Source organism: Microcaecilia unicolor, chromosome 10, assembly GCF_901765095.1.
Source record: "Microcaecilia unicolor chromosome 10, aMicUni1.1, whole genome shotgun sequence".
NCBI lineage: Eukaryota > Metazoa > Chordata > Amphibia > Gymnophiona > Siphonopidae > Microcaecilia > Microcaecilia unicolor.
Window position 1 is genome coordinate 10,373,879 of NC_044040.1, and position 12,258 is coordinate 10,386,136.

General features: G+C 48.9%; 1 protein-coding gene across 3 annotated transcripts in view; it reads left to right on the plus strand.

The window, feature by feature from the left end:
- SFMBT2 (Scm like with four mbt domains 2) overlaps positions 1–12,258 on the plus strand; it is a 229,729-nt gene that overhangs the window by 40,587 nt on the left and 176,884 nt on the right. For all 3 annotated transcript variants that reach the window (XM_030216279.1, XM_030216281.1, XM_030216280.1), the window contains exon 3: positions 2,836–2,930. In XM_030216279.1, coding sequence (XP_030072139.1) covers positions 2,836–2,930 — 95 coding nt within the window. The remainder of the gene's footprint in view (positions 1–2,835; positions 2,931–12,258) is intronic.

Consider the following 12,258-nt stretch of genomic DNA (forward strand, 5'->3'; position numbering starts at 1 on the left):
GCTGTGCAGGAAGAAACTCCAGTGCAAGTCTCTTGAGACTTGTACCAGAGTTCTTCCTGTACTACATTGTAGTGGAGGTAGGATGGAGGAGGAGTTATGGTAGGGGCAGCTCTGGGGAGGGGTGGGGCAATGACAGCTGTGGCAACTCCAGGGGATAGGGGGGTTGCCATAAATCCTGGTTCCGCCCCTGCTTACTGCTTTGCAGAAATTTTTATTTTTAAATGATTTTTTTTGCCATCTAGGTGTATTTTATTGGATCCAAGCTATACTGAGGTTATTACCTTAATCTAGCTCTCTCTGTCAGTAACCAAATTAGTTTAAAAAATGCAGCTTAATCTCTGAAGCAAGAAAGAAACTTAACAGTGACAATATGAGATGCAGAAATTTTATCACAGTTTTGGAATAGAAGAAATACATTTTGTGCTGGTGCTGACATCAGGCTCACTGGCCTATAGGTTACCAGAGCCATCTTTAGAAACTGGCCCTCCAATTCTATGGAATCATGACTTTTTTGAATGGAAAATTTCAGATTACTAGTAGTTTGTTTCATGTTGGAGTACTTTCAAGACTGTGGAGTGAATTCCATCTGGTCCCAGTGATTTGTTTCTCTTGAATCTGTTACCTCCTTTAGACTTAGTGTTGTCATCACCATCAAAGAAGGTTTCTGGTGTAGGTATGACCCCAATATCCTCATCAATAAAGGTCTTATGTTGAAGAACACTGGCTTTGGAGGTAAGTCTTTTTTAGTTGAAAGGAAGCTTTGAATGAGGGGGCATAGGATTGAAGGTGAAAGGGGATAAACTCAGGAGTAGTCTAAGGAAATACTTCATTATGGAAACGGTGGTGGATGCATGGAACAGCCTCCTAGTGGAGGTGGAGGAGAAGAGGATGCATCTGAATTCAAGAAAACTTGGGGCAAGTACAGAGGGTCTCTAAGGAAAAGGAAGGGTTAGTAGATTTTAGTAGTTGATATGGATGGACAAGCTAATTGGCCATATGGCCTTTATCTGCCTTAATTGAATTCTCTAGGTGTAATTTTTTTTTCTATTTTCTCTGCATTTAATTTTCCCTCGGAAAAAGCATGTGTAGTTTTGTTTTGTACAACAGTATGCATATGGTTCACCGGCCCATTCTTTCCTAGTCCCAGGTTAAAAGTATGTGCAGGTGCCCTAGGCATTTCCCTGTTTGGAGGCAATGGAGTGTTTTTTGCTTGCCCAAGATCACAAGGAGCAACAGTGGGATTTGAATTGGGCTTCTCTGGTGCTGTAACCAGTAGAGTGCTCTTCCACTGCTCCAGAGCAGGTGTCTAGAGATCCAAATTAGGAAGTTTAGAACATCACTTTCAAAGAAACATTTTCTCCCATATTGTAATCCATCAAAGTAAGTTTTGAAATGTTTTTGGAGAAATAACTGTAGTTTTGATAAAAATGACCTCGGGGGTTATTTTAGTGCTTCACCAGATCACAGAATGGTTTTAAATTCCAATGAGTCCCTTTTAGGGTAGCAGTGCATCAAAATGTTTTTCTTATTCCCAGAAAGAATAATATATTTTGAGTTTGTGATCTCTTTTGTGCCAGGAAAAATATTTTGTACAAAGATGTTTATTCACTGTTTTGGGCCTTAGAACTTTCTTCTTCTGATGTTTCAAATGGAAGCAATGATGGGATGCTGCAGAACATTGTAAGCTATAAAATCTAAATTACAGAATCATAATTTAGCTTGAAGGGTCAGTATTGTAAAAATTATGGAACACTTTAACATTTATTGCTTTTTAAAGGGCACTTTTGTTTCCTAGGAATTTCTATTTCTGGCTCTTTCTTTCAGTCTGTCACTGGATATCTGCCTCAGTGATCTTTACGCTTGCCGAAGTGCAATGACATTTTGTGTAAATAAGTAGCAGTACGAAATGAAACTAGTTAAGGCAATACTTTTTATTTTAGTTTTATTTATTATGACATTTCTACACCGCATTTTCCCAAGAAAGCTGTGGCTTGCATAACAAATTAAAAGGAAGCATTACAAGACAATACAAGAATCCAACTATTTAAAAAGAATTCTTTTCATATTAGCTGAACACAGATCTAACTAAGTGGGCTTTGAGTAAACTTCTAAATGACATATAATCAACTGATTGTTTGATATACTTGGGTAATGAGTTCTACAGTTTGGTAAGAAAAATTAGCATTATGGATAGTTTTGTAGGTTAAGTTTTTACAACTTAATGTAATATGAGACATTCTCTAGATGAAGAGGTGGCACTCCGTGGTGATAACTTAATGAGATCTATCATATGATAAGGTACCATAAAGAATCTGATGAACACAGAGCTTAAATGAAATTCTTTCATTGATAGGTAACCAATGTAGATCCTTAAGAAGAGAAGATGCTTTAACGGAACACGGCGATCTATATATAAGGCGGGCAGCCGTGTTTTGTAGTTTTCTTAGGAGACTCCGCTTAATACCTGCATAAATTGAATTGCAAAAGTCAAATTTAGTTAACACTAAATGATTGAACTAAAGTGCAAAAGACTGATGTTGAAAAGAATGGTCTTAATCTTTTTAAGTTTCCACAATGAATTAAAGACATTCGAGACTACTTTGGAAATTTGGCAATCAAAAGAAAGAAACTGATCAATTAAGATCCCCAATATTTTCATTGTTGAATCCAATGAATAAGTAACATTATCAATCTTAAAATTTGAGATGCATATTGGGTGATAAGGGTTAGTTACTTTCTCTTATATACTCATTCTTCCTGTTTTCTGCTCTGAGATCTCAGCTGACATTACTATTTATGTGGAGTTTGCTCTAAATATTGCTTTGTCTTTAACAGATGAAGGATCAGGTATTGAAGACACCGACTTCAACTGGGAGGAATACTTAGAGGAGACTGGTGCAAGCGCTGCTCCACACACCTCATTTAAACATGTAGGTGTTTATGTTGGACTTGCTTCTCATTTTCAGTGTGTTATCGTTAAGAAGAGCTTGAGCCAGTGTTCAAATCATATGCATGTTGTTTTTGGTTATATAGAGCAGTACTGGGGATGGGCCTAATGAACTTTGGTGACTGACGACAAAAAAAATAACAAATTAGCATAAAACCAGACTGATCCGATCTGCTACACAGTGAAGACAAAATATTACTATTGTCTGTCTCTGTTATATCGGCAGAATTAGATCCCTTTTTAACTCCTGGTGAGATTCATTTCAGTATTTATATACCGCTGAGACCTGATCAGTTTACAGTTTCATTTTACAGGTACTGGATCTGTTCCTCGTGGGCTCACAATCTAAGTAGTACATTGTACTACTGTTGTACCTTAAGCACCATCCCCTGGATTCTATATAGCACGACTGAAATTGCACGCACAAATCTGGTCGTATTCTGGATTTGTGCACGCAGTTTAATTATTAAACAAGCCAATTGATGCCGATAATTGCCACTTAACAAGCAATTAACACTAATTGGCATTAATTAGAATTTATGCGCACAACTTGCTAGGCGTATTCTTAAAGCGGTGCGCATAAATTCTAATGCACATCGCCGAAAAGGGGGTTTGGCCATGGGCGTGGAATGGGCAGTCTGTGGGCGTTCCGAAAAACTAATCGCAAGGTTATAGAATACACCTGCTCTGCATCTAACTTAGGCCCTGGTATTCACACCAAGTTTTATCGCACCTAGAGTTCGGTGCAGGCATGGCCGCTAGGTGTATTCTATATTCTCCGAGGACAAGCAGGCTGCTTGTTCTCACGACTGGGTTGACGTCCGCGGCAGCCCCCACCAACCGGAAAAAGCTTCGCGGGACGGTCGGCACGCAGGGCACGCCCACCGCGCATGCGCGGCCGTCTTCCCGCCCGTGCGCGACCGCTCCCGCCAGTTACTTTTTTTTCCGCGACTGAGAGAGTCGTGTTTTTGCAACTCTCTCGTTTCAGCCGCCGGAATTTTCGACCGCGTTTACGCGGGTCGTCGCTCTTGGCCTTTTCGGCCTCTTCTTCTTTCGTTTCGTTTTGTTATCCAAAAAAAAAAAAAAAAAAAAAAAAAGAATTTTGCGCGTGTGGAGCACGCGCTCCTCCCTTTTCCCTCGCTTTCTAGCGGGGACGCCTCGTTGCGGCCTAGTGGCCGCTCGGTCGGTTTCAATTTTCGTGGTGTGATTTTAGCCACCATTGCCGACTTTGACTTCGCCGACGCGATTTTTCCGTCGATGTCCTCGAAGGTCCCGAGTGGATTTAAAAAGTGTGGTCGCTGCGGCCGGCCGATCTCGCAGACCGACACCCACGCTTGGTGCCTCCAGTGCCTCGGGCCGGAGCACAATCTCAAGTCGTGTGCTTTGTGTCTCGGTCTCCGGAAACGGACTCAGGTTGCGAGGCAAGTTCTGCGGGACCGTCTTTTTGGAACTTGCGCCGGCCCCTCGACGTCGACCTCGACGGCATCGGTATCGAAGGCCGGTTCTTCGGTACCGGTATCGATGCCCGAGACATCGGCACCGATGGCAGCGACCCCAGGAGAACAGGTCCCGTCGGCCCGCCGGTCCGCCGGCGAGAGTGGGGTAGAGAGACCGCGTGGGCAGTCGGCCCCGGCCACTCCCTCAACTCGTGAGCCACGGGACCCGAACCCTGTCGGACCCGGTACCTCGAGACCGAGGGGGATCGACCTCCTCCTCCTCCATGCCCTCCGGCACCGGTGACGTGCACCGGAAGAAGGACAAGAAGCGCCGTCACCGGGAGCCCTCGGTGCCTGAAGAGGAGTCGACGCCGAAGCGTCATCACAGAGAGGAGAGATCTCCGTCGGTGGTGGAGGTACCGACGCGTCGGGGTTCCGGCACCTCGGTGCCGTCTCCTGGCCCCCAGCAGCTTCTGGCACCGACACCCTTACCGGCCCCACCGCCTTTCTCGGCAGCGGGCCTGGACGAGTGCCTCAGAGCCATCCTTCCGGGGCTCCTGGAAGGGCTGATGCGCCAGGCTGTGCCGGCGCCGGGGGTGCTTGCGCCCTCGGCGCCGATGACTGTGGCGCCGGCGAGCTCTAGCCCGGCGCCGGGGCAGTCGACACCGCCGCCGCTTGCGGTGCCGGTCTCGACAGCCACGCAGGTGGAGTCCCCGTCGACGTCGATGGAGGGAGCTCCGTCCCCGCCGGCGCGGGAGTCCACCGCTCGACGACACCGAGGCCTCGGTGCCTCGACGTCGAGCCGGGCCCGGTACCGGACTCAGCTACATGAGCTAATGTCCGATACCGAGGATGAGGACTCGTGGGGGGAAGAGGAGGACCCGAGATATTTCTCCTCAGAGGAGTCTACGGGCCTTCCCTCGGACCCCACGCCGTCACCGGAGAGGAAGCTCTCACCTCCTGAGAGTCTCTCCTTTGCCTCCTTTGTGCGGGATATGTCTATAAGCATTCCCTTTCCCGTGGTCTCTGTGGAAGAGCCGAGGGCCGAGATGCTCGAGGTCCTCGACTATCCATCACCACCTAGAGAGTCCTCCACGGTACCGCTGCACAATGTCCTGAAGGAGACGCTGCTCCGGAACTGGGTGCGACCATTAACTAATCCCACCATTCCCAAGAAAGCAGAGTCCCAGTACAGGATCCACTCTGACCCAGAGCTCATGCGGCCCCAGTTGCCCCATGACTCAGCGGTCGTGGATTCTGCTCTCAAGAGGGCACGGAGTCCGAGGGATACCGCCTCGGCGCCCCCGGGGCGGGAGTCTCGCACTCTGGACTCATTTGGGAGGAAGGCCTACCAGTCCTCCATGCTCGTGACCCGCATCCAATCTTACCTGCTCTATATGAGCATCCACATGCGGACCAATGTGCAACAGCTGGCGGACCTGGTCGATAAGCTCCCGCCGGAGCAGTCCAGGCCTTATCAGGAGGTGGTCAGGCAGCTGAAGGCGTGCAGAAAGTTCCTGTCCAGGGGGATTTTTGACACCTGTGACGTGGCATCTCGTGCTGCGGCCCAAGGTATAGTGATGCGCAGGCTCTCATGGCTGCGTGCCTCTGACCTGGACAACCGCACCCAGCAGAGACTGGCTGACGTCCCTTGCCGGGGGGATAACATTTTCGGTGAGAAGGTCGAGCAGATGGTGGACCAACTGCATCAGCGGGAAACCGCTCTCGACAAGCTCTCCCACCGGGCGCCTTCAGCACCCGCCCCCACGGGTGGGCGTTTTTCCCGGGCACGGCAGGCTGCACCCTATTCTTTTGCAAAGCGTAGGTACAACCAGCCGGCCCGAAGGCCTCGTCAGGCACAGGGACAGCCCCAGCGCGCTCGTTCTCGTCAACAGCGTGCGCCTAAGCAGCCCCCTGCGCCTCCACAGCAAAAGCCGGGGACGGGCTTTTGACTGGATCCACGGGAACATAGCCGCCCTACAAGTGTCCGTACCGGACGATCTGCCGGTCGGAGGGAGGTTAAAATTTTTTCACCAAAGGTGGCCTCTCATAACCTCCGACCAGTGGGTTCTCCAAATAGTGCGGTGCGGATACGCCCTGAATTTGGCCTCCCTGCCTCCAAATTGTCCTCCAGGAGCTCAGTCTTTCAGCTCCCATCACAAGCAGGTACTTGCAGAGGAACTCTCCGCCCTTCTCAGCGCCAATGCGGTCGAGCCCGTACCACCCGGGCAGGAAGGGCAGGGATTCTATTCCAGGTACTTCCTTGTGGAAAAGAAAACAGGGGGGATGCGTCCCATCCTAGACCTGAGAGGCCTGAACAAATTCCTGGTCAAAGAAAAGTTCAGGATGCTTTCCTTGGGCACCCTTCTGCCAATGATTCAGAAAAACGATTGGCTATGTTCCCTGGATTTAAAGGACGCATACACTCACATCCCGATACTGCCAGCTCACAGACAGTATCTCAGATTCCGCCTGGGCGCACGGCACTTTCAGTATTGTGTGCTGCCCTTTGGGCTCGCCTCTGCCCCACGAGTGTTTACAAAGTGCCTCGTGGTGGTAGCGGCCTACCTACGCAAGCTGGGAGTGCACGTGTTCCCATATCTCGACGATTGGCTGGTCAAGAACACCTCGGAGGCAGGAGCCCTCCGGTCCATGCAGTGCACTATTCAACTTCTGGAGCTGCTGGGGTTTGTGATAAATTACCCAAAGTCCCATCTCCAGCCAACTCAATCTCTGGAATTCATAGGAGCGCTGCTGAATTCCCAGACAGCTCAGGCCTACCTTCCCGAAGCGAGGGCCACCAATCTCTTGGCCCTGGCTTCGCAGACCAGAGCGTCTCAGCAGATCACAGCTCGGCAGATGTTGAGACTTCTGGGTCATATGGCCTCCACAGTTCATGTGACTCCCATGGCTCGTCTTCACATGAGATCTGCTCAATGGACCCTAGCTTCCCAGTGGTTCCAAGCCACCGGGAATCTAGAAGATGTCATCCGCCTCTCCACCAGTTGTCGCACTTCACTGCTCTGGTGGACCATCCGGACCAATTTGACCCTGGGACGTCCATTCCAAATTCCGCAGCCCACGAAAGTGCTGACGACGGATGCATCTCGCCTGGGGTGGGGAGCCCATGTCGATGGGCTCCACACTCAGGGTCTGTGGTCCCTCCAGGAAAAGGATCTGCAGATCAACCTCCTGGAGCTCCGAGCGATCTGGAACGCACTGAAGGCTTTCAGAGATCGGCTGTCCTGTCAAATTATCCAAATTCGGACAGACAATCAGGTTGCAATGTATTACGTCAACAAGCAGGGGGGCACCGGATCTCGCCCCCTGTGCCAGGAGGCCGTCGGGATGTGGCGTTGGGCGTGTCGGTTCGGCATGCTCCTCCAAGCCACATACCTGGCAGGCGTAAACAACAGTCTGGCCGACAGACTGAGCAGAGTCATGCAACCGCACGAGTGGTCGCTCCATGCCAGAGTGGTACGCAAGATCTTCCGAGCGTGGGGCACCCCCTCGGTGGACCTTTTCGCCTCTCAGACCAACCACAAGCTGCCTCTGTTCTGTTCCAGACTTCAGGCACACGGCAGGCTAGCGTCGGATGCCTTTCTCCTCCATTGGGGGACCGGCCTCCTGTATGCTTATCCTCCCATACCTTTGGTGGGGAAGACCTTACTGAAGCTCAAGCAAGACCGCGGCACCATGATTCTGATAGCGCCCTTTTGGCCCCGTCAGATCTGGTTCCCTCTTCTTCTGGAGTTGTCCTCCGAAGAACCGTGGAGATTGGAGTGTTTTCCGACTCTCATTTCGCAGAACGACGGAGCGTTGCTGCACCCCAACCTTCAGTCTCTGGCTCTCACGGCCTGGATGTTGAGGGCGTAGACTTCACTGCGTTGGGTCTGTCTGAGGGTGTCTCCCGGGTCTTGCTTGCCTCTAGGAAGGATTCCACTAAAAAGAGTTACTTTTTCAAGTGGAGGAGGTTTGTCGTGTGGTGTGAGAGCATGGCCCTAGAACCTCGTTCTTGCCCTGCACAGAACCTGCTTGAATACCTTCTGCACTTATCAGAGTCTGGCCTCAAGACCAACTCAGTAAGGAATCACCTTAGTGCGATTAGTGCTTACCATTATCGTGTGGAAGGTAAAGCCATCTCTGGAGAGCCTTTAGTCGTTCGATTCATGAGAGGCTTGCTTTTGTCAAAGCCCCCTATCAAGCCTCCTACTGTGTCATGGGATCTCAACGTCGTCCTCACCCAGCTGATGAAACCTCCTTTTGAGCCACTGAATACCTGCCATCTGAAGTACTTGACCTGGAAGGTCATTTTCTTGGTGGCAGTTACTTCAGCTCGTAGGGTCAGTGAGCTTCAAGCCCTAGTAGCTCATGCTCCATATACTAAATTTCATCACAACAGAGTAGTGCTCCGCACTCACCCAAAGTTCCTGCCGAAGGTGGTGTCGGAGTTCCATCTTAACCAGTCAATTGTCTTGCCAACATTCTTCCCCAGGCCGCATACCCGCCCTGCTGAACGTCAGTTGCACACATTGGACTGCAAGAGAGCATTGGCCTTCTACTTGGAGCGGACACAGCCCAACAGACAGTCCGCCCAATTGTTTATTTCTTTCGACCCTAACAGGCTAGGGGTCGCTGTCGGGAAACGCACCATCTCTAATTGGCTAGCAGATTGCATTTCCTTCACTTACGCCCAGGCTGGGCTGACTCTTGAGGGTCATGTCACGGCTCATAGTGTCAGAGCCATGGCAGCGTCGGTGGCCCACTTGAAGTCAGCCACTATTGAAGAGATCTGCAAGGCTGCGACGTGGTCATCTGTCCACACATTCACATCTCATTACTGCCTCCAGCAGGATACCCGACGCGATAGTCGGTTCGGGCAGTCGGTGCTGCAGAATCTGTTTGGGGTGTAATCCAACTCCACCCTCCAGGACCCGAATTTATTCTGGTCAGGCTGCACTCTCAGTTAGTTGTTCTTCGTAGGTCAATTTCTGTTGTTTCCTCGCCGTTGCGAGGTTCCATTGACCTGGGTTCTTGTTTTGAGTGAGCCTGAGAGCTAGGGATACCCCAGTCGTGAGAACAAGCAGCCTGCTTGTCCTCGGAGAAAGGGTATGATACATACCTGTAGCAGTTGTTCTCCGAGGACAGCAGGCTGATTGTTCTCACCTACCCTCCCTCCTCCCCTTTGGAGTTGTGTTTTATACTTTATTGCTTGTCATTCAACTGGCGGGAGCGGTCGCGCACGGGCGGGAAGACGGCCGCGCATGCGCGGTGGGCGTGCCCTGCGTGCCGACCGTCCCGCGAAGCTTTTTCCGGTTGGTGGGGGCTGCCGCGGACGTCAACCCAGTCGTGAGAACAATCAGCCTGCTGTCCTCGGAGAACAACTGCTACAGGTATGTATCATACCCTAACTCTCTAGACATATTCTATATACCGCACTTAAATCTAGGCGTGGTTTACAGAATACGCCTAGGTGGATATATTTTTGGCACCGATTTTTCAGGTGCCATATATAGAATCTAATCCCATTTGTCTCTTCCCACATTAGCTGTTATTGAGGCAGTTAAAGCATGCTAACAGTTAACATAACACCTTAACAGTTAACATGTGGTTATTTTCTGCATTCACAGAATGGGGTGGAGAACGGGTGGGGTCTAAAACTTGCAATTAACATGCAACAAGTTACGGCATGATTACTGTTAATATGGGGCCCAATGTTCAGCAGTTTTTAAGCTGTTGATAACCGTGGACTGAATTGAATGCCGGGCCATGTTCAGACTCCAGCATTGAACATCTGGTTACATACAGTCACCCGAAGTTAACCAGGGATCGGCTGGTATTCAGACAGGTGCCTGGTTAGCTTGGCGGATAAAGTTAGGACAGCCTTGAATATGACCACTATCTGGTTAAGTGCTGGCTTCTCTCTCAGACTGACCCGGCACTAACCAGACAGTGCCGCGGTGGTCAGGCAATATTCAGTTTAAGTGGCGGATGGCCACCTGAATAGGTATAGCTAACTGCATTGTGTTGTCTTGCATTCAGTTCATGCACAGTAAATAACTCTAATAGCAAGGTGTTGGAAATACTCAACGGTTAATGTAAAGGCTTTGCTGGCTGTTGTGCCATGGTAACTGCAAATCCTTACTGCAGTTTAACAAACAAGGTCTAATGTCTTTTCATTATGAATTAAGGAGCAACTCAATCCTACAGGTGTACATACAGATTGAAATGTTCTTCATTTAGTGTTTTTCCATAATCTGACTTGCAGCTTGTTTTAATTTTTCCTAATTCTAATTAATCACTATCAGCATATCTACTCACAGTTTCAGACTTTCAGTTGTAGGTGGGGTTTCAAGACCGCTTACTAATTTCGTAGCCGCCCTCTGGACCGACTCCATCCTGTTTATATCTCTCCGTAGGTGCGGTCTCCAGAACTACACGCAGTACTCCAAATGAGGCCTCACCAGAGACTTATACAACGGCACTATCACCTCCTTTTTCCTGCTGGTCATGCCTCTCTTTCTGCACCCAAGCATCCTTCTGACTTTGACCGTCGCTTTTTCTATCTGTTTGGAAGCTTTAATGTCATCAGACACAATCACCCCCCACTCTTCCTTCGTATACTGAAGCACTTCACCCCCTATACTGTACCGTTCCCTCGGATTCTTGCGACCCAAGTGCATGACCCTGCATTTTTGGGGATTAAACCTTAGTTGCCAAATATCGGTCCATTCCTCCAGCTTCACTAGGTCCTTCCTCATGTCATTCACACCCTCCAGGGTGTCCACCCTGTTGCAGAGTTTAGTATCATCCGCAAAGAGACAACCCTTACCAGACAGCCCTTCTGCAATATTGCTCACAAAGACGTTAAAAAGAGCCATTATAGAATAGGGATCCGCTACACAACATTGGGTTGCCTAAAAGGAACACCCAATTGTAGAATTGCCCTATAGTGTCTGCTTCCATTGGTTGGTTGTTTATTTGGATTTACTTCCCACCCTTTTCCATAGTAGCTCAACGTGAGTTACATTCAGGTACAACAGGTATTGTTTGAAGGGTAGTGAGTTTTATTGTTTGAGACCTTGAGTCTGTCTTTACGGATTTGTTCTTGTATCTTAAAGTCTGTCATCAAATCATTATCATGATGCAGTTCATCAATTGCCTTGTTTCTCTTTCTGGCATTGTACAATTACATTCTGGCATACCTGCGGAGCCATTTTTCCAATCGTCCAGTAGCATATATTACTAAATTTAAGGTTGGCAGAATCCTATTGACTAAACCAATGCCAAAAAAGATCTGTTTTTATATGATTTCCCAGTAAGAACCTCCAGTCCGTGCAAGCTATGGCTTAATGTAATTCTGTGGAATCTTTTGATTTGCTACAGAATTGTAGGGGTCCTTTTACTAAAGGACATTAAGAGGGGCATTTTCGAAAGAAACGTCCAAGTTGCGATTTGGACGTCTTTGCAAAATGTACAAATCCAGGGGTTGGGATAATCCGTCTTTTTGAAAAAAGATGGACATCCATCTTTCGTTTCGAAAATACCGTCAGAGATGTCCAAATCCTAAAATTTGGACGTCCCTAGACATGGACGCTTCTAACTTTTGGGCGATTTTCGAAACCAAAGATGTCCATGTCAAAAACGTCCTAATGCAAGCCATGTGGATGTGGGAGGAGCCAGCATTTGCAGTGCACTGGTCCCCCTGACATACCAGGACACCAAGCGGGCACCCTAGGGGGCACTGCAGTGGACTTCATAAAATGCTCTCAAGAACATAGTTCCCTTACGTTGTGTGCTGAGCCCCCCAAAACCCACTACCCACAACTGTAGACCACTACCATAGCCCTTATGGGTGAAGGGGGGCACCTATAT